Source organism: Saccopteryx bilineata, chromosome 1 (genome assembly GCF_036850765.1).
Source record: "Saccopteryx bilineata isolate mSacBil1 chromosome 1, mSacBil1_pri_phased_curated, whole genome shotgun sequence".
NCBI lineage: Eukaryota > Metazoa > Chordata > Mammalia > Chiroptera > Emballonuridae > Saccopteryx > Saccopteryx bilineata.
This window is the reverse complement of record NC_089490.1, coordinates 391,630,224-391,643,417: the sequence shown is the minus strand read 5'-3', so window position 1 is coordinate 391,643,417 and position 13,194 is coordinate 391,630,224. Positions and strand designations below refer to the sequence as shown.

Here is a 13,194-nt window from a genome sequence, read left to right as displayed (position 1 = left end):
GGTGTTAACACCAAAAATTCTTATTATTAAACTTTGACATGTTTTGCAGATCATCTTTGTGGCAAGCTTGAAATACAAGATACTAATGTTGATCTATTTCAATACTACCCAAATTTTCCATATGATTTCACTTATATGTGAAATCTAATGAACAAAATAAGCAAGGAAAATAAAAACATATTCATAGACACAGGAAACAGACTGACAGCTGTTAAACGAAAGAAGTTTTAGGAGGCTGGGTATAAAAGGTAAAGCAAAAAAGTTCCCATAGACATAGATAATATATGGGGATTACCAGAGGAAAAGAGAGGGTTGGGGGTAAAAGAGAGTAAAAGGGGGATAAGTGGTGATGGAAGGAGACAACTTGAAGACAACATGCTGTATTGTATATAATACAATATATGTATGTGTGTGTGTGTGTATATATACATATATTAAAACATAATGATATACATATATAAATATGATGTATTATAACACTGTACACCTAAAACCTATATAATTTTATTAACCAATGTCACCACAAAAACTTCAGTAAAATAATATTTAAAATATCACATGATGTTATTCATATGTGGGATATAAAACTAAAAGCAATAAATGAGCAAACAAGAAAACAAACAAATCAAAACTTTATAGACAGAGCACAGTATGGTAGTTAACACAGGAAAAGGAGGTGGCAGTCAAGGGTAAAGTCGGTCATACATATGGTCACAGATGATTTGATTGGAGGGTGGGCACACAATGCAAAAACATGTATCATAAAATTTATGTAAAACCTATATAGTCTAATTAACCAATGTTAGCCTGGTAAATTTTTTAAAAAGGCTAGGTATTCTGATAGTGTTTTAAGGGGAAAAAATTTAGGCCATAAATAAAAGTTCTTCTTTATTTGCTTAAGTCACTTTCTTAATTTCATGAACAGAAAAGCCCAGTTTCTATTGATGACAACTCTCTTTAAGGCATCTTTCACCTCCTTGTTCCTGAGGCTGTAGATCAAGGGGTTCAGCATAGGAATGATCACTGTGTAGAAGACAGAGGCCATCTTATCTGTGTCAAGAGAATGGTTAGAGCTTGGCTGTAAGTACATAAAGATCAGGGTCCCATAGAATATGGTGACGGCCAGCATGTGGGAGCCACATGTGGAGAAAGCCTTGCGTCTTCCGTCAGCTGAGCGCATCCTCAGGATGGCAGAAATAATGTATACGTAGGAGACAAAGACAACCAGAAGGGAAGAAATGAACATGATGCCAGCACAGGCAAAGATCCATAGCTGTTTGGTGTGTGTGTCTGAGCATGTTAGCCTGAGGAGAGGCATGTCATCACAATAGAAATGATTGATGACGTTAGAGTGGCAATAGGAGAGGTTAAAGGTGAGGATAGTATGAAACAGCGCAACTAGGAAGCTATAGGTATAGGGGACAGCCACAAGTAGAATGCAGATGCCTGGGGACATCACAACCATGTAGAGCAAAGGGTTACAAATGGCCACATACCGGTCATAGGCCATGGAAGCCAGAAGCAAGCATTCGGCGGTCATGAAGGCCAGGAAACAGCCTAACTGAGCAGCACAGGCATTGAAGGAGATGACATTTTGTTTGTACAAGAAATTTCCAAGCATTTTGGGGGTAACAGTTGAGGTATAACAGAAATCGACAAGAGCCAGGTTGCTGAGGAAGAAGTACATTGGTGTGTTGAGTTTTGCATCTGTTCTGATGACTAAGATCAAGCCCAGGTTGCCTACAACTGTGAAGAGGTAGACAGAGAAGAAGAGCACAAAGAGAGGCATCTTCAGGTCCTGGCGATCTGTGAGGCCCACGAGAACAAACTCCTTCACTTGTGTGCAATTGACCTGGGCCATGTGCTTTCAGTGTGTCTGGGTGGAGGGAGGAGAATTGAATCCATATGAATTAAATTAACCTTAAAACTTTAATAATGATTTTTCATACCTTAGCATCATGAAAATCAATTTTATTGTTGACACAAAAGTGCTAAATTTACAGTGATTAGTAGTACACTTATAATCTGGGTTGGGACAAATGGCCAAAGTAGATACTTTGGAGGAAAGACTTATTTCTTTCACTCAATCCATTTGCATTTATCAAGTTAAGGGATGTATGGTAAGACTTAGTCCACAGTGTCGCTCTTTTCAAAGCTCTTGTGCATTATATTACTTAAAATTTAATAGTAATATTTCAACACTGGAAGACTATTTTGGTATTGAAAAAATTCTTAACAATAATAACAAAAAGGACAATGAATCTTCTGCAGTGATATCACTCTGACAAGCCTGTCGCTGCGCCCAGGTTACAAGCTTTACACTGCTACAGTGTTGACAGAATACTTGTCTGTTCTACACTCGTTTTCTCCCTTTTTCCGCAGCTGGGCACTATTTCCGGTTGCTACACAATCCTCTTAATTGTGTGAATAATGCACATGCTGAAGATGTGTAACATTATGAAGGACACAGTAACATGTTTTCTAGTGTTTATTTACTTCATGTGTTAGCCCCTTTTACAGGTAAGGGGGACACGTCTCAGACAGGAGAAGCCTAAGAAGGGAGCTCAGACAGTGAGTCTGTTGAACTGGGATTCAAACCTATGTTTCCCTGATGCAGGAGCCCGCCCACTATTATCTTCTTAACATACCCAATTTATGCTGACCTTGCATGTCTAAAATTGTCCAAGTTTTTTCTTGTTATAGTATTTCAGAACTCCTTGTAAAGCATCAAAAGCAATATAGAATAGCAAATTTTAAAGACATCTTGCTTAATTATAATAAATGTGTTATCTGTTTTTTAATAGATATACATCAATATACATGATTCCTATCACTTTGACATTTCTTTAAAAATATATAGATTTGAATTACTTCTGTTAAATTTTATTTTTCATTGTATTGTTTTAAATGAAATATCTTCACATGCTTTACATATTTCTTTACTGTTTTTCATAATTGGAATCTGAGTACCAGTATCAGGTTTAGTTTAGGTCAGTGTAACAGAGAAGAAATACTCTAAATTTATAATGTTACTAAATTTATAATGTTGCATGCCATATTTCTTTCTGCATATGAAAAAATAAAAAACAATTTTGAGGAAACTAATGAATTGGTTTGTACAGAGTGAATATGACTTGGCATATTGCACTGATAAAAGAAATAATATTTCTTCTCTTTTCAATGACTAACGGCTTTTCTATGCTATAACTCTTGCCCGGGTAATCTCAAAAAGTTTTAATGCAACCTCCTGAATTAGAGAGAATATTTGCAAGCCATTAAACACCATAAGAGGTTGATATCCAAAATATATAAAGAATTCACCTTACCTTGCCATAGTAAAATAAAACAATTTGATTAACAAATAAGCAGAAGATGTAAGTACCAGACATTTTTACAAAGAAGACATACAGATGGCCGTTAGATACATGAAAGGGGTAGGATATTAAAGATTTAAAACCTAATTTGTGTTCTCACAATATATATAATCCACTTTGAAACAAATAAACAACTTTTTTTTTTCAGAGACAGAGAGAGAGTCAGAGAGAAGGATAGATAGGGACAGACAGACAGGAATGGAAAGAGACAAGAAGCACCAATCATCAGTTTTTCGTTGCGAAACCTTAGTAGTTGTTCATTGATTGCTTTCTCATATGTGCCTTGACCATGGGCCTTCAGCAGACTGAATATCCCCTTGCTCGAGCCAGTGACCTTGGGTCCAAGCTGGTGAGCTTTTGCTCAAACCAGATGAGCCCACGCTCAAGCTGGCAACCTTGGGGTCTCGAACCTGGGTTTCCGCATCCCAGACCTATGCTCTATCCACTGCGCCACCTCCTGGTCAGGCCAAATAAACAACTATTGATTGGAGATTTGGCTTCCAAATCCCAAAATATCGCCAGGTAAGGTTTCACTGTTTGGCAACTGGACGCCCTTTGATATGTTATCTCACCTTATCTTGAGGGGTATATATGCAATTATACTTCAAAGCACATTATACATGACCTTTTACTATTTAACCCTAATATTTTTATACTTTAAAAATTATAAAATATGGACTAAAATACTTTATATCCAAATTATACACTCATCTCTTTTCTTCTGCCTCAACCTATACACAGTAATGTAATCGGAACAATTGTTTTGTGGTCTTTAATTACTACATATCCTTTCATGCTTCCCTACTTTCACATCGGCTGTGCATGGAAAATGAAGATTTGAAGAGAAAACTCTTAACTATCCTTCAAGGCCTACCAAAATCCCACTTCTTCTATAAAGATCTCTTTGATTTCTAACTCTCATGCTCTGATACCTAGCACTTCTCCTCTTTGTGTTTGAGAAACATTTTATACATAATTCATTTTTATAACATTTCATATTTTTAGCAGCCATCTGTTTCCACATTTCTTTTATGGATATATTGTAGACCTCATAGGTAATAGGCACAACTTTTTCATATATTTTCATCTATAATCCCTTCTGATGTTTGATACTAAAAATTAAAGATTTATTTATATAATAATATTCATTCCCCTTGATCATACTTAATGTTCTATACTTATGTTCAATGTATTAAAAAATGTATAGACGACTTGATTTCAACACATTCACCTTACATCATAGACAAAATTATCAACTTTCGAAAAATAATAAGATTTTGACACAAATTACAGTCTAGTCAGTTTAATGCCTGATTTATCCAAATGGTACAATAGATTCTATCTTGGAGATCTCAAATCTTATTTCCCTTTCAAATGAATTAATAAGAGCTATATTTTATATACTATCATAGACATGTATACAGAAGTAAAACTAGAACACTCTTCATCTTAATCTCAGAAAATGCTACCTTGAAATATTTTATTTTAAAACATCTATTCTCTTTTACTTTATTTTAAAAATGCCTCTCTTGATCCCAATGTTAAAATACAGCCTGCGAATCTACCTGAGTAGATGGCTTTCCTATTTCTTCTCCAGTGTGCTTGAGCAGCAACACACTGCTGGGTTTTGTCCGTGACTCTACCCCAAGGGATCTTATTTGAGAGGATGGTGCAGGTAAGATCATCAGAAGAATTACAGTCACACCCCATAGGGATGATGCCAAGGCAGCTGGAGATCAAGTAACATTGTCTCTGATTTGAGTAACCACACATCTACAGCTCTCCCTTTGGGATGACATTATGGACTTAATAATTATTTAGGAAAAACTTGTTTATGGCAGACATTCTCAACCATGGCAGTGTTACAATTTGGGGCTGGGTAATTTTTAATTTTTTTTTGTGTGTGTAGGAGACTGTCCTGTGCAATGCAGTCATGCAGCAGCACTCCCAGCCTCTACCTTCTAGGTCACTATTTTATTCCTTTACACCACCCTGTCATGGTAAAAATCAATAATATTTGCAGATATTACAAAATATCCCTTGGGAAAAGGAAATCACTTCCAGTTGACAACTCTAGTTGAAGTGATTTCTTGACCTTTAATTTGAAATATATGATTAAAACACTCACAATTATATTATTAAAATAATCTTATATGCCAAACAGGGTTGTAGAATGCCTTTACTTTTGTCTATGAAACTAATCACTGAGATAATGAAAATTTAAAAAGCTATTATCTTTCATTTGAGGAATAACACAGTGTAAATTCTTATGGTCCTTTTTACACATAAATTATAAGTTTAAGTCACACCTGCTACCAAAGAATTCAGAGAGTGATTTCATTGTACAATGAACAAATTTTTACTGGGAACCAGCTCAAGATCAAGACACACTTTCAATTTTATTAATAAATGAAGAAAACAAATCATAAAGGGCAGGTCACTTTTGTGTATTTATATCACTTTTAATTTTCAGAAGGTCTACCGATGATAACTTTCTTTAGGGCATCTTTCACATCCTTGTTCCTGAGACTGTAGATCAAGGGGTTCAGCATAGGAATAATCACTGTGTAGAAGACAGAGGCCATCTTATCTGTGTCAAGAGAATGTTTAGAACTTGGCTGTAAGTACATAAAGATCAGCGTCCCATAGAATATGGTGACGGCCAGCATGTGGGATCCACATGTAGAAAAGGCTTTGCGTCTTCCTTCAGCTGAGTGCATCCTCAGGATGGCAGAAATAATAAACATGTAAGAGACAAAAACAATCAGGACAGAGGGAATGAACGTGAGGCCAGCACAGGCAAAGATCCATAGCTGTTTGGTGTGTGTGTCTGAGCATGTTAGCCTGAGGAGAGGCATGTCATCACAATAGAAGTGATTGATGACGTTAGAGTGGCAATAGGAGAGGTTAAAGGTGAGGATGGTATGAAACAGCGCAAGCAGGAAGCTAAAGCTATAGGGGACAGCCACAAGTAGAATGCAGATGCCTGGGGACATTACAACCATATAGAGCAGAGGGTTACAAATGGCCACATACCGGTCATAGGCCATGGAAGCCAGAAGCAAGCATTCGGCGGTCATGAAGGCCAGGAAACAGCCTAACTGAGCAGCACAGGCATTGAAGGAGATAACGTTTTGTTTGTACAAGAAATTTCCAAGCATTTTGGGGGTAACAGTTGAGGTATAACAGAAATCGACAAGAGCCAGGTTGCTGAGGAAGAAGTACATTGGTGTGTTGAGTTTTGCGTCTGTTCTGATGACTAAGATCAAGCCCAGGTTGCCTACAACTGTGAAGAGGTAGACAGAGAAGAAGAGCACAAAGAGAGGCATCTTCAGGTCCTGGCGATCTGTGAGGCCCACGAGAACAAACTCCTTCACCTGAGTGCAATTGACCTGGGCCATGTGTCTTCTGTGTGTCTGGGTGGAAGGAGGAGATTGAATCCATATGAATTAAATTAACCTTAAAACCTTAATAATGGTTTTCCATACCTTAATATTCTAAAATTTAATTATATTGTTCATGTGAAAGTGCTAATTTGAAAATGATTAGTAGTGCATTTGGAATCTGGGTTGGGACAAATGGCCCAAGTAGATACTTTGACTTATTTCTTTCACCCAATCCAATTGTATTTATCAAGTAAGAGATGTATCGTAAGACTCAGTTCACATTGCCTCTCTTTTCAAAGCTCTTGTGCATTATATTGTCTTAAATTTAATATTATTTTTTTCAAAAATGGAAGACTATTATTGGTATTGAAAAAGTTTTAACATTAAAAATAAAAAGTACAATGAACCTTCTGCAGTGACATCACTCTGACAAGGTGTCACTGCACCCAGGTTCTACAAGCTCTCCATTGTTGCTGTTCCGACTGACCCAGAATACTCGTCTGTTCTACATTCGTTCCTTCTGCAGTGAAGCACTATTTTTAGTTGCTACACAATCATCTTAATTATGTAAATAATGCTCATACTGAAGATGGGTAATTTTATGAAAGTCACAGTAGTTTTCTTTTTTTTTTTTTTTAGAGAGAGAGAATGGAACAGACAGGAAGGGAGAGAGTTAAGAAGCATCAACACATAGTTGCAGTACCTTAGTTGTTCATTGATTGCACTCTTGTGTGTGCCTTATCCAGGGGCTCCAGCTTAGCCAGCGATCTTTGGGCTCAAGCCAGCTACCATGGGGCCCTGTCTATGATTCTACTCTCAAGCCAGCAACCCTGCACTCAAGCCTGTGACCTTGGAGTTTTTAACCTGGTTCTTCAGCATTCCAGGCCTCTGCTCTAACTACTGTGCCACCACCTGGTCAGGCCACAGTAACATGTTTTCTAGGTGTTTATTTACTTCATGTTTTAGCCCCTTTTACAGGTAAGAGGGACACATATCAGAGGGTGAAGCCTCTGAAGGGAGTTCAGACAGTGAGTCTGTTGAACAACTGGGATTCAAACTGTGTTTTCCTGATGCAGGAGCCCACCCACTATTATCTTCTCAATATACCAAATTTATGCTGACCTCACATGTCTAAAATGGTCCAAATGTTTCTTGTTATAGTATTTCAGACATCTTTGTGAAGCGTCAACTTACTTGATCAAAAGCAATACACATTAGCAAACTTTGAAGACATCTTGCTCAATTAAAATATATGTGTTATCTGTTTTCTAATAGATTATGTCAATATACATGACTCTTACCACTTTGCTATTTCTTTATAAACATATAAATTTGAATTACTTTTGTTAATTTTTATTCTTCAATATATTATTTTAATAAAATATCTTCACATGTTTTACATATTTTTTTACTGTTTTTTATCATTGCAATCTGAGCTCCAATACCAGGTTTAGTTTAGGTCAGTGTAATAGAGAAGAAATAAAGATTCTATTACTAAATTTACAATGTTGCATGCCATATTTCCTTCTGCATATGAAAACTTAAAAACAATTTTAAGAAAACTAATAAATTGCTTTGGACAGAGTGAATATGACAAGGTATATTAAACAGATGAAAGAAATAATATTTCTTCTCTTTTCAATGACAAGTGGCTTTTCTATGCTATAACTCTTGCCCAGGAAATCTCAAAAAGTTTTTATGCAATTTACTAGATTAGAGAAAATATTTGTAAATCATTATACATGATAAGGTGTTGATATCCAAACTATATAAAGAACTCACAACTCAATAGCCAAAAAAAAGAAAGAAAGAAAGAAAGAAAAAAAGAAAGAAAGAAACCAGAAAAAAAAACCCCAAAGCCAAACAACTCCTTAACAACTTGATAAACAAAGGGGCAGATTATCTAAGTACGAGACATTTCTCTAAAGAAGTCACATAGCTGACCAGTAGGCACATGAGACAAGAAAGACATTAGACATTTTAAAAGGCTGATTTGTCATCCCACAACCATATATAACCCGCTTGAAACAAATAGCTAACTTTTTGCAAATTTAGCTTCTATGTCCCAAGACACCGCGAGGTGAGGCTTTACTGTTCGGCCCCCGGAAGCCCCTCAGTCTGTCATCTCCCCTCATCTCGGGGTGTACGCATGCAAATATATTTCAAAGCACATTATATATAACCTTTTACCCTCTAACTCAAATATTGATATATTTGTAAAATGATAAAATACTGACTATAATGCTTTCTATCTAAATTATACCTTTCTCTCTTTTCTTCTGCCACGACTTATACAGAGTAATCTAATCAGAACAATGGTTTTGTGGTCTCTAATTTCTACATGCCCTTCCATGCTTCCCCACTTTCACGTACGTAGTTTTTTCTTTGCTCGTCTCTGCCAGGTGTGTGAAGAATGAAGAGTTGAAGGGAAAACTGTCAATTATCCATGAAAGGCCTACCAAAGTCCCATTTCTCCTATAAAAACCTCTCTGATTTCTAATTGCCATGTTATGATACCTAACCCTTTTCCTCTTTGTGTTCAAGAAACATTTTTTATATAATTTATTTTTATAACTTTTCATATTTTTAGCAGCCATCTGTTTCCACATTTCTTTTATTGATAGATTGTAGACTTCATAGGCAACAGTCATGACTTTTTCATATATTTCCACCTATAATCCCTTGTAGATGTTTGGTACTAAAAAATTTAAGATTAATTTATGTAATAACATTTTAATATTCATTCCCCTTGGTCATATTTAATATTCTTTACTTACGATCAATGCCTTAAGAGAAATATTGATGACTTGATTTCAATACATTCACCTCTCATCATAGGTAAAATTATAATATTTTGAAAAATGAGAGGGCTTTTGACACAGATTATAGTCCAGTTGGTTAAGTGCTTAACTTATTCAAATGGTATAATAGATTCTATCTTGGAAATCTCAAATCATATTTTTATTTCAAACTTATAAGAGCTATATTTTATATAATACCATAAACATATTAACATAAATAAAATTAGAAAGAACATGCTTTACCCTATTTTCAAAGAATGCCACCTTGAAATGTTCTATTTTAAAAACATTTTATTCTCTTCTACTTTATTTTAAAAATGCCCATCTTGATCCTAATTTTAAAAAATACAGCCTCAGAATCTACCTGAGTAGACGGTATTCCTTTTTCTTTTCCAAGTGATCCTGGGTAGCAACACACTGCTGAGTTTTGTCAGTGATTCTATCCTAAGGGATCTTACTTAAGAGGATGATGCAAATAAGATCATCAGAAGAATTACAGTCACACCCCATAGGGATGCCAAGGCAACTGGAGATCAAGTAACATTATTTCTGATTTGAGTAACCACACATCTACAGCTCTCCCTTCGGGATGACATTATGGCCTTAATAATTGTTTAGGAAACACTTGTTTAGGGCAAACTTTCTCAGCCTGGCACCGTTACCATTTAGGGCTGGATCCTTTTTGGGTGAGAGACTGTCCTGTACTTTGTAGTTTATGCAGCAGCATTCTCAGCCCCTACCCTCTAATTTGCAATGGTATTCCTTTCCATCACCTTCTCATAGTGAAAATCAATAATATTTGCAGACATTGCCAAACATACCGTGGGGAAGGAAAATCACTTCCAGTTGTCACAGCTTGTTTACCATGGTGTCTTGGCATTTAATTTGAAATATATTATTAAAGATCTCATAACTATATAATTAAAACACACTCAAATCCTAAACTGGGTGGCAGAGTGCCTTTATTTTTATGTATTTTGGCTAGTAACTAGTTATGTAACTAGCCACTAAGAAATGGGGTTTTTATTTGTTTGTTTATTTATTTATTTATTTTTATAGGGACAGAGAGAGAGAGTCAGAGGAAGGGATAGATAGGGACAGACAGACAGGAATGGAGAGAGATGAGAAGCATCAATCATCAGTTTTTCGTTGCGACACGTTAGTTGTTCATTGATTGCTTTCTCATATGTGCCTTGACTGCGGCCTTCAGCAGACCAAGTGACCTGTGCTCAAGCCAGCGACCTTGGGTCCAACCTGGTGAGCTTTTGCTCAAACCAGATGAATCCGCTTTCAATCTGGCGACCTCGGGGTCTCAAACCTGGGTCCTTCTGCATCCCAGTTCGATGCTCTATTCACTGTGCCACTGCCTGGTCAGGCAAGAAATAGGATTTTTGAATACATATTTTTTTTCATTTGAGAAATAACAGTATAAATTCTTATGGTCCTTGTTATACATAAATCACCAGTTTAAGTCAAATCTGCTTACAAAGACCTCAGAGAATGATTTCATTTTACAGTAAACAAATCTTTATTGAGAACCTATTAAAGATCAAGACACTGTTAGTTTTATTTATAGATGAAAAAACAGATGATGGCGGACAGGTCACTTTTGTGGATTCAAGTCATTTCTACATCTCAGGACCTTTACTGAAGATGACTTTCTTCAGGGCATCTTTCACATCCTTGTTCCTGAGGCTGTAGATCAAGGGGTTCAGCATAGGAATGATCACTGTGTAGAAGACAGAGGCCATCTTATCCGTTTCAAGGGAATGGTTAGAGCTTGGCTGTAAGTACATAAAGATCAGCGTCCCATAGAATATGGTGACGGCCAGCATGTGGGAGCCACATGTAGAAAAGGCTTTGCGTCTTCCTTCAGCTGAACGCATCCTCAGGATGGCAGAAATAATAAACATGTAGGATACAAAAACAATCAGGACAGAGGAAATGAATGTGATACCAGCACAAACAAAGATCCATAGCTGTTTGGAGTGCGTTTCTGAGCACGTTAGCCTGAGGAGAGGCATGTCATCACAATAGAAATGATTGATGACGTTAGAGTGGCAGTAGGACAGGTGAAAGGTAAGGATGGTATGAAACAGTGCCATGAGGAAGCTATAGCTATAGGGGACAGCCACAAGCTGAATGCAGATGCCTGGGGACATTACAACCATATAGAGGAGAGGGCTACAAATGGCCACATATCGGTCATAGGCCATGGAAGCGAGTAGCAAACACTCAGATACCATGAAAGTGAGGAAACATCCTAACTGAGCAGCACATGCATTAAAAGAGATAACATTTTGTTTGTACAGGAAATTGCCAAGCATTTTGGGTGTTACGACAGAAGTATAACAGAAATCGACAAATGCTAGGTTGCTGAGGAAGAAGTACATTGGCGTGTTGAGTTTTGCATCTGTTTTAATGACTAGGATCAAACCTAAGTTGCCTACCGCTGTAAAGAGGTAGATAGTTAAGAAAAGCACAAAAAGAGGCATCTTTAATTCCTTTTGATTTGTGAGGCCCATGAGGATAAACTCCTTTACTTGGGTGCAGTTGATCTGGGCCATCTGTCTTCAAGTCATCTGCATGAAGAAGCAGAGAGAAGAGGGGAATTCAAGCTGTCATTCCTATAAGTGGTGTTTTTATAACTTAGTACTTTCTAAAGATGTTTTGTTGCTAATAGAGATGGTTAGCATACTGAGATTCTGGGACAGGATGGAGAACAGACAGAGAAAGATGTACTACAGACATATGTCTCTTCTCCCAAATCCATTGTATATGCAAAATGGGTGCTGTAGAACAGTCCACATTGCCTTGATTTCTATTCAGAAGTCTTATTCATTAAGCTATTGAAAAGTATAAGCCATCTTATTAAAATGTTTTGTTGAGGCCCTGGCTGGTTGGCTCAGCAGTAGAGCATCGGCCTGGCGTGTGGGGGACCCGGGTTCGATTCCCGGCCAGGGCACATAGGAGAAGCACCCATTTGCTTCTCCAGCCCCCCCTTCTTCCTCTCTGTCTCTCTCTTCCCCTCCCGCAGCCAAGGCTCCATTGGAGCAGGGATGGCCTGGGCGCTGGGGATGGCTCCTTGGCCGCTGCCCCAGGCGCTAGAGTGGCTCTGGTCGCGGCAGAGCAACACCCCGGAGGGGCAGAGCATCGCCCCTGGTGGGCGTGTCGGGCGCATGCGGGAGTCTGTCTGTCTCTCCCCATTTCCAGCTACAGAAAAAAAAATGTTTTATTGAAAAAAATAAATAACATAAAAGAAAACAAATCTGCACTGTCATCATTGACAGATGTCATTATACTTGAACTGACACAACTCCCCACTGTCCTAATTCTGTCAAAAACATAGTTTGTTGTTTTCTTTATTATTGTAATAATTTACCACTTAAATATCACTATGGTTTGCAAAATAATCTTTATAGTTATGTTAACAATGTAAATACTATAAATGGGTAAGTATAATAAGGCAATCATTTACATCATTTTATCTCATGGAACTTTAAATAAAAACCACATTATTTTGTCCACTTTACAGATAAGGAAGAGGAGATTGAAAAAGAAACACTCAAAACAAAGTCAGATGGTTGGTGGAACTACAGTTAGTTGCATTTTAAATCCATGTGTTTCTGGCTT

At 37.1% G+C, this 13,194-nt stretch overlaps 3 protein-coding genes across 3 annotated transcripts; all 3 read right to left on the bottom strand.

Annotated features, from left to right (window-relative positions):
• Positions 1-901: 901 nt before the first annotated feature.
• LOC136320799 (olfactory receptor 8U9) lies at positions 902-1,861 on the bottom strand. Its single transcript, XM_066253950.1, has one exon. It carries the CDS (start codon positions 1,859-1,861, stop codon positions 902-904), a length of 960 nt encoding a protein of 319 aa, XP_066110047.1.
• Positions 1,862-5,836: 3,975 nt separating this feature from the next.
• Positions 5,837-6,775, bottom strand: LOC136319695 (olfactory receptor 8U9-like). The gene has a single exon (XM_066252828.1). The coding sequence runs from the start codon at positions 6,773-6,775 to the stop codon at positions 5,837-5,839; it is 939 nt and encodes a 312-aa protein (XP_066108925.1).
• Positions 6,776-11,020: 4,245 nt separating this feature from the next.
• Positions 11,021-12,128, bottom strand: LOC136319694 (olfactory receptor 8U9-like). The gene is made up of 2 exons (XM_066252827.1): positions 11,194-12,128; positions 11,021-11,087 (listed from the first exon to the last, which is right to left on the bottom strand). Exons 1-2 carry the CDS (start codon positions 12,126-12,128, stop codon positions 11,021-11,023), a joined length of 1,002 nt encoding a protein of 333 aa, XP_066108924.1.
• Between the last annotated feature and the right edge of the window lie 1,066 nt (positions 12,129-13,194).